Genomic DNA, 12,664 nt, shown 5'->3' on the forward strand with positions numbered 1-12,664 from the left:
TTTCAGCCCTGTTCCCCCAAAGATATTAACCACTTTCTTCCTTCAGACTACAGCATACAATGTTTCATCTGAAATACCTTTTAAGCTAGTGGTGGCTCTTCCCCTATGCAAAGTATCAGGGAATTAACAATCCAGGAGTTGTGTATTATTCTGGGGAACAAGCTTATATCCCAGCATCTGACGCCGTGCTGAGACATTTGGCATTCTGCCATTTGCAGATACTACACCACCTGGATCTGGCAATTTTGCTTTATCTTGCTCCTAAAATTTATGCCTGTCCAGCTGTCAAAGGCAAGCTTCAGATGTCAGGCAGGCTGGGTGGGACGCACGAACGCTGGAGTAACGAGACCCAGGAATTAGGGCAACAGGAGTTCAGAGTGGCTGAAGAAACGTACCACGTGATATTTAGAGAGGAATGTGGTGATCACACAGACTAAATATCAGGAAACTGGTGTGACACTTTATTGTATTAAACTTCCTCTTCAGCAGGCTACTCCGGGCTGGCTAATACGTGGGCTCCTGAGCGTATGATTTTCCAACTGCCTGACTACAGAGGTGAACTATGGGCTGAAGGCTGGGCAAGCACCCAGCAGCAGCACTGGGAGCAGGCTGGGTATCTCACACCACACAATTGAGGTGGGATAGCTCTGCTGCCTCTGCCCACAAAGGGCTCCCAGACCTCCCCCATGATGGTTTCTTGCACGTAGGACAGAGAGTCTTGAGGCACACGCTGTCACTTCCTAGTAACTGGCTCTCAGCATTACCCAAGCATATTTTTACATAACATACATGGAATTTAACTATATGGTTCCATATAGATGTATAGAAGTCAGACTTGTCTGTCCTTAAGTTGCAGCTGTCAGTTTGGCAGTGGCTGATGAACGAAAGTAATTTAACACTGTGTTAACTGGCACAGGTTTTCACTCTGGGTGTCGGCTTCATTTACAATACTGTTAATTTTCTATCACCACATATGCTAATATGTTACTTTGCAGCAGCTTAATGAAAGCATGAAGGAGATTTTACACACAATGAAGTAAAACATGAACCAGAACTCGCATCACCAAATGGAGAAAGGTCAGCAATGTGTAAACCATCTTGTCACTTTGGACACCCAGTTTGTATCCAGTGTACAGAGACAGACTATTCAGTCGCCTAAAATCCTATTATGGACAATGAAAACCTAGTTAATACTGTCAAGAGTCCAGAAATCAATTAAAGTTGCCCTAAAGCAAACTCCTACTTTTCATAAATTGGATCACACTCTAGACTTCCTTGGTTGCACTTGTTAGATTTCTGTCAACTTTAATAGGACATCCAGCTCCTCTACAGATACTTGGATGTGGCTGTTTCCATTTAAGCATCTTAATCTGTGAGGTGAAAACTACTTTAATTGGTGATGCTGCTGTGCCACTGCAGGTACCAGACATCTTTTTGACAGTTTAATCTGTGTTCTGCTATAAAACCTCTGTGTTTTGATTACAAACATGCCACAGGGGATTAAAAAAAAAGTAAACAGAAAACATTTCCTCATTCCCATGGAAATATAAATTCTCCCCTCTATTATTTCTGCCTGGCTCCCCCCCAGATGACCTTGCATATGCACTAATCTCCAGGCAGTAATTAAATAAATGCTCACCAGAAGTTCACTTCAAGGCTAGAAATGGGAGTTTTCTACTATTCTGCATCACAGGATCTTCACTTTCCATACAGCAAAAGAGAGGGTGAAATAGTCTCAGAGCGCCCTGCACACAGTGAGCCTCATTCACTGCTTTGCACACAGACTGGTTGCAGAGTTTACTGAAATAATTTACATTTACTGCCACACAGACCATTTTGGTTGGACACGCAGCCAGAATGGCACCGTTTGGAGAGAAGAAAAGAAACCCCAAAAGCCACTGAAAGACATTTAAATGCACAAGAATTTCATGCTACTTTCTCTTAATAGCACCATATACACAGAGGTACAGAAGAGGGGGTTCATTCTGGCTGTTCACAATGACCCATTCAACTCCCTGAGCTATGCTGGCCCTAAGTGAGACAGCCCAATAAAGCTGTCACCATACCTATCGTGCTTCTGACAAGTCCTCTCCACAGCCTCTGCACAGACCAGTTTAGGAAGTGTTTTCTTACCTTTGCTTTCGTGAAAAATTTATGTCTTAAGAGTTCTGCTGCTGTCGGTCTGTCAATAAAAACAGAGGTAGAAAGATTAATTACAAACACTCCCTTTCAACAGGACGGCCCTACAGGCTGCTGCAGCCCGGTGTGACACGGCATGTCACAAGGGCATCGGTTTCTCCTCTGTAATTCCCCAAAATCAGCCAATTTACGCCAAGTAGTTCTTAAACCATCAGTCTTTTAAACACTCACTGCATTCTGATCAAAGCCTGCTCTGTCCCAAAGCAGTGTGTAACTCTGGGGACGGGGGGGGAGTTGCTCTCATTTTGATGCAGAACTCCAGTCTCTTTGAGCCAAGTTTGAAGGATCACAGAAATAATTTGCTCAAAATCAAAATGACCATCACCTACAGCAGAAGTGTAGTGCTTGCCATGTGCAGGTACCAGCTACTCCTGAGATACTTGATTATGTGTGTGTGTAATTACAGGACCATAGAATCACCTGGGTTGGAACAGACCTTCAAGACTGAGTCCAACCACAGCCTAACCCTGCCTAGTCCACCTCTGGACCAAGCACTTGATCCACTCACCTTTTAAATCCCTCCATGGATGGTGACTCCACCACCTCCCTGGACAGCCTGTTCCAGTGCCTGACAACCTTTTCAGTGAAATTCTTCCTGATATCTGACCTAAATCTCCCCTAGTTTCATTTTAAGCCATTCCCTCTTGTCCTGCCATTTGTCACCTGGGACCAACCCAGACATCTCTGCAAATGCCTTGCAGGTAGTTGCAGAGCACGACAAGGTCTCCCCTCAGCCTTCTTTCCTCAACACTAAAAAGCCCCAGCTCCTCATAGGACTTGTGCTGTAGACTCTTCACCCACTTCATAAGGATCTCAACATTCTTAATTAATTCTAATAAACAGAGGTGGGACAATCAACCATTGTCTAATGGAAAAGGAACAAGTACAACCTGTTCTCACCTTTCAGTTAGGCTTCAGGGTAAATGCTGGACAGCAAAAGACATCCCTCAGTCAATTTAGAAGGGGCTTCCAAACAAAATTATGTATCTCACAACAAGGGACCCCCAAAAATAATTAAAGAGCAACTGCATGAAATTCCCCTCTTTGAGGACCCAATACAATATGCATAAGCATAGCTGAGTCTGCAAGTTGCTCATTACAGGCTGGCCTCTTGCTCCAGTAGTGGGGATGATGACAGTGGCTGTTAGTGGTGCTTGAGAAGAGAGAAGGAGCATGCCACGATTTAAAGTGATTATGCTTAATTCTGATCAGCAGACATTCTAACCTGCAGGGATAGGATATGCTTTAGAAAGGAGAAAAAAATCCCATCATGCTGGGAAAAAACCCTGCTATCAGCATTTATCAAGCACTCTGCTGGATTCATTAAGCATTTCGAGTGTAAAGCTTGTTAGAAGAGAGAAATCCCATCTCACAGTGCGTGAGAAGCCTTTGTTCCTGGAACAAGAGGGAACTGAAAAATGTCTTCATTATTATTATTTTATGAAGGGACTTCTCCCTTTCCAGAATTAAGTGTGCTCACAGAGGAAAAAGAAAACTAAGAGGTATAAAAATGGATCTGCAGGAATGCTTGTTTCTTTACCTTTGCATTTTAAGGAACACTTTTTAATGAAGGATGAACATTCCTTTAAACAGCTTCACTGAGACTGGCAAACAGTATGACTGTCCTCCAGAGAAACAAATGAGTCCTACATGACAGGTTGTGGGGTTTAAACAGTGTCATAGACAGCCAGAGCCCAGCACAGCTCCAAAAGATGCCCTAACCTAACGATACGATGGTAGCCTGCAAAGCACCTCACACACACCACCCCCTTGGTGGTGTTTCTAACAGCACTAAGTAATCAAGCTACTGTTAGAAGGAAGCCTGAAAGTGCCATCAGGTCACTGCAGCAATCTGTATTGATGAAAACATGTCAGTATAATTTGCCAGTGTTTTCCCTCGTTTTTTTTCAACCCCTCCCAAAGCAAATATCCCTTATAATTAAACAAGTCAAAACCACACTGAAAGCCCTCTTTGCACTGGCAAATTTTTAGAAGTTTATTTATGAAGCTTTGCAAATAAACAGATATTGCCCAATACACAGCTTCTGACTTATAAACACAAAGCAGTCCTGACTGGGAAGAAAACATGAACTGCAGTCACCTGCTGAAGGTGGCAAGGGGGAGAATGGCTCCACACAGGCAGTGGACTGGGATGCACCCTCATTAATGCAAATGGAAGATGTGTGTGCCCTGGCCAGGCACCACGCCAGACATTTGTCCTTAAAAAATAAGGACAGCCAAGAGAACTTGCTGCCACACAGCAAGATTGCTGTGTTTATTGTGGCTGAAAGGCTGGAGAGGCAGAGAGCATACCAGCTTTTGAAAGCACAGGATAAAGTGAGCTTTGTGGGTTTGGTTTAGGGGTGGGTTTTCTTAAATTTATTCTGCTGTTACCTGTTCTTACCTTTTTTCAGGGTCTTTCTGTAGGCACGATGAAATCATCTTCCTAAATGATTTCCCATACTTCTTCAGCATCTCCTTATCCTGCACACCGGTTTCCAAAGACGGAGGATCATTTTGTAGCGTCAGCATCAAAACCTGGAAGAATTATGTCTATTGGCAGTGAGATTTTTCCTGGCCTTTGGTAGAGACAAACGGTGGGAACACAGTATTTTAGACAAGGATTTTCATCAAGCATCGAATAGACAAGGCCTGTTTCATTACAACAGATCTTTGAGGGTAGCCTGAGCTCAGAGTAATGTTCCTTAAAGTTAAGACTGTCTCCTCACATTCACCAGACAGCAAAAACTCACCTACTTTTTTCTCTAGACACTTGCAGGGTCACCCCTCTCTGCTTCCCACATTCACTAACTTTGTAGAAAAAGTTATTTTTAAAACCTTTACACCTCTGCAGCCTCTGACTGTCAGCTGAGAGAATCAAGAATCATACCACAGGATCTAGAGAGTGTTACCTTTACCTCCTTTCCTTGGGAAGCAAAGCTAATTTATACCCACCAGTTTCTGCTGCTGTTTCCCATCAGACTTCCTGGCCTACACTGTGGCCTACAAGCCAAATGCAGGTCAGGATGGTACTTTCAGGCTTGGTTGGTGTGGGCCTACCAGAACTTCTATCAGCCTTCCTCATCTGTGACAAGCAGATGCACAAGGCATTTAAATTCAAGGCTCTGTTTAGATCTCCCTGAAGGTATTTCTTAGCCTGAAATTAATGTAAATCAGAAGGGCAACCTAAAAACATGAGGGTTCCCTTCCATGTACTGATGCGACAGCAGGTGAAGATGTTTCTCACACAAGCAGCCATCAAGCCAAACTGATTATTTCCTTCACATCACTCAGATATTCTGAAGGAAAGGAAGAAAATTACTCATTTCCATTTTCACTTGTCACCTACATACAGATGAGTATCTATTTTTAGAAGAGGAAGCAGCACACAGCACATTAAATAGCTTTCAACCGCGACACTGCTTAGGGCAGCAAGAGCCCATCAATCTAGCTGAAACTGTACAGTCTGTGACAGAACTCCCTGCTTTCTCCCCTCTCCTTGGAGGGTCACTTAGAGCATGGGTGGTTTTGCTGCATAACAAAGTTAATCTGCAGTGAAACACAATTACAGTCAATAAATAAAATGTAGAAGTCCTCTCTGTGGGCTGCACGACTGGAACCCATACCTAATAAAACTGGAGACTTGTAATCTAACATATGATAACGTGCAGTACTAAATAGGAGATCTTTGTATTAAAAGCCATAGCCCATGTGTTGAGACCTCAACAAGCAGCACAGCTTGCAGAAGGTACCACAAAATGCCACCAATGATCACAGCACAGAAGGAATTATCAATGAAAGCAGCAACAGTGAAAGGTGCAACACGCCTCCCTGACCCCCTCACTGCTCTGCCACGATTACTGCCACAGTACAAACTTTCTGACATTCCTAAATCGCTCAGCTCCTCCAAAGTCCCTGCACAGAAATGGCAGAAATGTTAAAATTAATCCTGTTCTACAAGTGTTAAACCACTGCCAGGTCCTGGCGTTTAAAGCGATACACAGATGTCCCTGGTTCTCAGTAGGAGCTACTGGATTCCCAAATGCTGCTGCACTTGAGAGGTGGAGATGCACCCAGGTCCTATAGAGGTGACACCCACCTTGCATAGCACTCAGCAGTTTGGGGACTCAGGAAAGCAGCTTGCTCCATGGTATGCCTGCAGTGAGGGACTTGGCACCCATAAGCCTCAGATCCCAGGTAAGAAGTCTAATCACAAAGGGTTCTCCACCCCCCACCTCTCAATTCAAGGGAGTATACATCCCAGGAGGAGAAAATGGCCTTCAAGAGGGTGGGAAGCTCAGAATGGACTATAAGTTTTGTGATTGAGACAGGGCACCATCAGATCTCAAAGGGGCTAAGGAAGATGATATCAAAGTTCAGGAGGACAGGATGTTGCACACATCAACTGAACCTCCATTACTTTTAAGATGCAGAATCCCTAAAAGCACATTGAAAGCAGCTCCTGGTCCCAGAGTCAGAAAACAGGGAAATTTAGCCAAACAGTATGACAATCCAAAGTTTCAAATTTAAACAAAAATAAATTTTCAAAGTTTCAGTGTTTAAACAAGAACATTTCCTCTACCTTAACTTCAGTAAAACAGTCACATTGCCAATACCATGCTGTTTCTTACTGATGTGGTACTTCCCAGGAATTCACTACCCTGGCTCAGTGATTGACAGGACTGTGTTGCCATTAAACGAAATAAGATGCTCTCTTGGATAACTGCTAACAGGGTTTCTGAGAGATATCGAGGATGATTATCAGTGCAGAAGGAGGAATGGCTCACCATCCTGTTGTCACTGGATGACAGATAACATTTTCTAAATCATTATTTATATCCCTAAGAACATCTGCTGCCATCAGAGGCTCCAGGACTGAAACACACAGCCCTTCTCTCAGGAATGGTGACCCTGCAAGACTCAGGATCTAAGTAAGGGCTGCACATGGTTTCAGACACCACTGATGAAGTGGCATATTTTTAAAAGGTGACTTCAGATAAATCCAAGAACTTCATGATCCATGAGTGCAAGTTGAAAGGACAAACTTTTCAACAAAGCATGCTGGCCAAACTCTTGGAAACACCCACAGAACACACTGATCCTTTATCTTGTGCAAGTACCTGGAGACCTGCTCACCTTCATTGGCGGGTATTTATGGTAAGGAGCTGCTCCTGTAGCCAGTTCGATAGCAGTGATCCCAAAGCTCCAGATGTCTGCCTTGAAATCGTAGCCTCTGACCTGAAAAACATTAGAGGATGTGAGCACGTGCCTCTTGCCCCCCTACACTGAGTTCCCTTTCTTTAGCCCATCCCTTTGGCCCTTTCCTTCCTTTCCCCTCAAATTTGGAAAGCCCAGCCCTATCTTGTTAAAATGATGGGAAGAACACTTTCTCCCTCTGCTCCCCCAGCTATTTAAACCTTTAAGGAGGGGTTTTAGAAGTCAGTCTGATGAAAACACCATGGTTGTGGATTGTGCAACTAGGACTGCTCCACCATCAACCTCTCCATGAGTAGAGCATGATGGGACACTCAGTTAACCCAGACTCCGACTTCTACACAGAGAGTCATTAAAAAGTCTAATGAACCTCTGGTGGTTAATAGATGGACTGTTATCCCCTTGGGACACACGCCTCACTACACTTTTAGTGAGCTACTTAATCAATCTGACTGCAAACACGCTCAAACCCTAAAACTCCAGTACACCCCAGGTCAGTAAAGAGCCCCTCGTTCCTGTCTGCAGACTAATATTTCCCTCCACTAATTAACAGCAGCTTCTGCACTTGACATTAAACCCAGACTCGTTCAGGAAAATTTATAGCATTTACTTCCCCTCATGCACAGGAAAAAATATTTCATATGCCAAAGCAGTTACTTCCTCATTATCATTAGGTAATATTTTGGCACTTGCTTTCTCCACTCCAGGGGAGAGACATTATGTACAGACTTCAAGAGTAGCTACAAAAAAAAAAAATATCAAAGCATTTTGGCTTTGTATTTCTCCTCACTAGACTATGGAAAAATGAATACTGAATCAAAGCTAATAGGGATATTGTGCTCAGCTAACCTAACAAGCTTTGGAAAGACACTCATTGTGACAAAGCCAAAAGCTTTCCCCAAACTGCTTTTAAGATAATCTTGAATTTTGGCAAACAAATAAGAACACACTCCTGCACTATTTTTCATGTAATACTCTACTTAAACCCCTAATCTATTACATATACCTTGCACTAATTTCATCAACTCTGCAGGCATCGTTTTCATGAGCTTTAAAGGTCTGAAAGGCTTCTTGAAGTGCCGCAGTTTATGGATGCCACAACTATGAGCAGATTTTGAGTCATTTAACTTAACTAAACAAGCTGAGTTACCTACTATAACTTAAAAGAGCACAGCACAGGAAGAATTATGCTCCAAGGGTTTGGGTTTTCTGCTCTCATGGTATTTTTAGGCTTTGAGAATAACCTTGGGGTGGTTTTTAGCTTTACCTTTCGGTTAGTCTTGCAGCACATGTATACACCACGGAGCTCCCAATCCCCACTGGGGTTTTAATTGTTTAGTGGAGCGTTTTTAAAATGATATCATATAATCCTGGTTGCAAATGAAAGCTACAGAGTTCAAAACTCCTAGAACAGTGCATCATGGCATCCAGCCAACACATCCTAGCCACCACCCTGCAGTTAGTGTACATCAATGACATTAATTTCCCTCACTGAATCTTTCTTTTGCCACAAATCTGTCAAGTGAACATACATTAAAAGACAATGCCAGGCTGTCATGTATTGACATGCTAAAGGAACTTAACGATGCTGAAGTAAACCAGATGGAATCGGGTTGGTAATATCTATGTATGGAAGGCTAACCTACAGCAACCCCTTCGTCCTTTCTCCCGGGCTGGATATAGCAGCTCAGAGTGACACCTGCTGGAAGACAGCAAGATGAGATCAATGGCCATCGAAGGGTTTCACATCAGCATCCAAAGTACCTCCTTACCAGCTCACAGTCGCAACAAGTTAAGATGTGGACAGCCTTCATGGAAACACTGGACTCCCTAGAAAATCTGCCTCCTTCAGAAACGCATCTGACGCACCAAGAGCCCCCACTTTGTTGCTAAAACCTTCATTTCCCCTTGCTTATCATTCTCCCTGAGATCCTTCTTCCCCTGTTGTCCTGTGGATTGCAGCCACCCTAACTGCCTGAAGCAGAGCTGTTAGGTCCTGGCCAGCCTGCTGAGCCCTGCACACAAGGACAAGACACACAGGGCAGAAAAGCAAGGGGTAACCCTGATCTGGTTTTGGAAACACCAAATACTCTATTTTCATTTATTTTTAAATTAACTTAACAATAAAAAAATCCAGAAGTACATGACAGTGAAGCAGTTCAGAAGGAAGTTCGCAAAGACAGCTCCTGACTTGGGGAGCATGTCCTGTACTCTGGGTGTTGGACTTGTGCTCAGGGATGTTGCAGGAAGTCAGAACGCACCAGCCATTCAATGCCACCACGGGGAGGGAGCCACTGAAAAGGCCAGCATTGAAAAACCCTTTCAACAATAGTATATTTAAGCTACTCCAAAAGTACCTGAATTCCTCAAGTTTTAGTAACAGGAAAACATGCATTAAATTTCTACCACTGTTTCAGCTGCACCTACGTGGGGGTCTTACTCACATTCCTCTTAAATGTCAAAATATTTTGTTGTGAACAGCAAGGAAAAAACTAACCAGATGTGTCTACTTTAAATAAAAAACATGTTTTCCCAAAATATTTTTGTTTCAAAGATTTTTGGAAGGGAAGAAAAACAGAAACACATTCATAGTCAGTGGTACTTCTGTTCGGTGCACCTGTCAAAAACCAAACGCTGAGTCCAGCCCCCTTGCCAAACTGTTTTTAAGGGGATGAAGGATAATATTTGTGATGCTTATGGCACCAAACATCAATGGAATAGACAGTTACTGAAAATGCCCGGTCAGGACTGTGGTGTAATTTTGTTTGTGTATTTTGCTCAGAAATGGGCAACAATATTTGAGGTTAAACAGTTTCCAGGTGGCCTTTATCAGGAGTCACACAGACAAAGCTTCTGTAGTTTAGTCTAGAAGTAGCAGAGGACAAAAAGTGGCATATCTCCCCACAGTGGAAAGAAGTATGACATCTCTGGCTAGCCAAAAGAGCAGAGGAAGGGGGAGAGGCAAGCATTCCTCACCCTCTACAGTATAGATACTCAAAAGCCAAGAAAAACTAAAAACCTGAATGAAGTTAACTCTGTGTTATTTTCCTCTAGTAACTCCCCACTCTAGCACACCGTGACTGATACTCCGAATTCTCTTATTTGCATATGCAGAAGAGTGTGTTCCTGAGCTTTATATGTGCATATTTATCATGTGTCAAATTATTTATATACATTTATGCAAGAGGGAGGGGAAAGTTAAATTTTATTTATGCAATAGCTGAACTGTCTCATCCTCACCTTAAGTAGGAGCCCGAAGAGAGGCAACAGAGCAAAAACCTACAGCACACTTAATATTCCCAGTACAAGCCTGGCTGCAATAGGCAAATCAAAGATAAACCTGTGGCTTCCAGAAAACCTTACAGGTTGCCAAATTATCCCCTTGGTTTGAAGTAAATTGTTGACTGCAGGGAATTCCAGGTGCAGGTTCAGCTAAGAGGAAGCTAGTAAAAACAATTCACCTGTTCCATGACTTCTGGTGCCATCCAGCAAGGTGTGCCCACAAACGTTTTCCTGACTTTATTTCTGGTGATGTCACCACCTGTGGCCAGAAACGCGCTGACACCAAAGTCTGAAAAGAAAAAAAACCAAGAGATTTTATTAAGAACACATCCCCAGCAGACTGAAGGGTGTCTGTCCCCTCTGTCCCCTCACATTCCCAGCTGTTTATTACGTACCAGCCCATACATTAATGCATGAGGAGACTCCTGCTAAACAAAGAGTGATCTTAGCATCACAGGGGGTGGAAGGGACCTCCAGAGATCACCAGGTCCAACCCCCTGCCAAAGCAGCTCCCCAGCTCATATTGCACAGGGAGGCATCCAAACGGGTCTGGAATATCTCCAGAGAAGGAGACTCCACACCCCCCTGGGCAGCCTGTCCCAGGGCTCTGTCACCCTCACTGGGAAAAAGTTCTTCTGCGTGTTGGTGTGGAACTTCCTGTGCTCCAACTTGCAGCCATTGCGCCTTGTCCTGTCCCCACAGAGCACTGTAAAGGGGCTGCCCATTTCCCCCTGCATCCCATACTTCAGATATTTATAAACATTAATAAGGTCCCCCCTTAGGCTGAACAGTCCCAGCTCACTCAGCCTTTCCTCACAGGGGAGATGCTCCAGGCCCTCAATCATCTTCGCAGCCCTTCTCTGGACTCTCTCCAGGAGATCCCTGTCTTTTTTATCCCAGGGAGCCCAGAACTGGACACAATACTCCAGGTGGGGCCTGACCAGGGCAGAGTAGAGGGGGGAGGATCACCTCCGTCAACCTGCTGGCCACACTCCTCTTGATGCACCCCGGGAACAACAGTTCCTGATCCACAGTTCACTGATCAACAGTTAGCTATGAGTGCTGGTACACGAACAGTCCATGGTCCATCATTCAATTACTGGGGACAACAGAGCTTTCAGCACTGGCTATCAGAGGGGAAAATTCCACTTTCCATTCTGGCTCACTGGTCTCATTTCAGTATGCCCTCACTCCCCTGCTCCTCTACAAACCTGCCTCTGACAGCCAGTGCTTTATTTACATTTGTATACATACATAACAAGTAATAACTGAACTTCAATTCATATTTGCAGCAAAGAAGTCCGGTACATAAAATGTTACTAGTCTTTATAACCTCACCCTGCAGTCCAGAGGTATCAGCCCCTTACTCTGGGTGTTTTATTACCAGAATATGCTTTGCTGAGTAACCCTGCATCACCCAGATGCTCAATGCTTTTGCAGGAACCCAGACCAGTTCCTGATGATAAAGCACCATTATCAGATCGAGCAGCACATGCCCCTGACCAGCCCAGAGGAAGCCTTGCAGAGAAGTATTCTCACACCCCTTTCACAAGCTGAAGGATGCTCAAGGATGTCCCATGCACCGGCTGGTAATTGTATTACTTAAAGCAAATCATCCTTTCACATGGAAACTGTGCTTCCAAAGGTAACACTGGTGGTTTGTGCAATTACAAATGGTGCAGAAAACAGGATCTGTGAACGGCAGTGGTTCTGTGCAGGGACAGCACTGGGGTACAGTATGTTTGTTCAGAGAAGAGCATTAGAGAACATTAGGCAATTAAGTCATTCACAAGAGGATGGCAGACTTTCCTTGGAAGAAGAAAAAAACCCCAATTAAATCAGGTAGCAAGGAAGCTGAACACAAAACTGGAAGTATTTCTTCCCAACTTGTTCCAAACTTACACTGCTTGTGCCCTGCAGAATTCTAGTCCTGCAATGGGTCACTCTCCGTAAGAAAACTTTATCCACA

At 43.9% G+C, this 12,664-nt stretch overlaps 1 protein-coding gene across 2 annotated transcripts in view; it reads right to left on the minus strand.

Moving 5' to 3' along the window:
* The window catches only part of OXSR1 (oxidative stress responsive kinase 1), a gene marked incomplete at its 5' end in the record, with an annotated part of 103,999 nt that overhangs the window by 16,799 nt on the left and 74,536 nt on the right, over window positions 1-12,664 (minus strand). For both annotated transcript variants that reach the window (XM_084280147.1, XM_084280148.1), the window contains 4 exons: window positions 2,134-2,182; window positions 4,604-4,737; window positions 7,336-7,437; window positions 10,875-10,984. In XM_084280147.1, coding sequence (XP_084136273.1) covers window positions 2,134-2,182; window positions 4,604-4,737; window positions 7,336-7,437; window positions 10,875-10,984 — 395 coding nt within the window. The remainder of the gene's footprint in view (window positions 1-2,133; window positions 2,183-4,603; window positions 4,738-7,335; window positions 7,438-10,874; window positions 10,985-12,664) is intronic.

This window comes from Gallinula chloropus, assembly GCF_964237585.1.
Source record: "Gallinula chloropus genome assembly, chromosome: 2".
Taxonomy (NCBI): Eukaryota; Metazoa; Chordata; class Aves; order Gruiformes; family Rallidae; genus Gallinula; species Gallinula chloropus.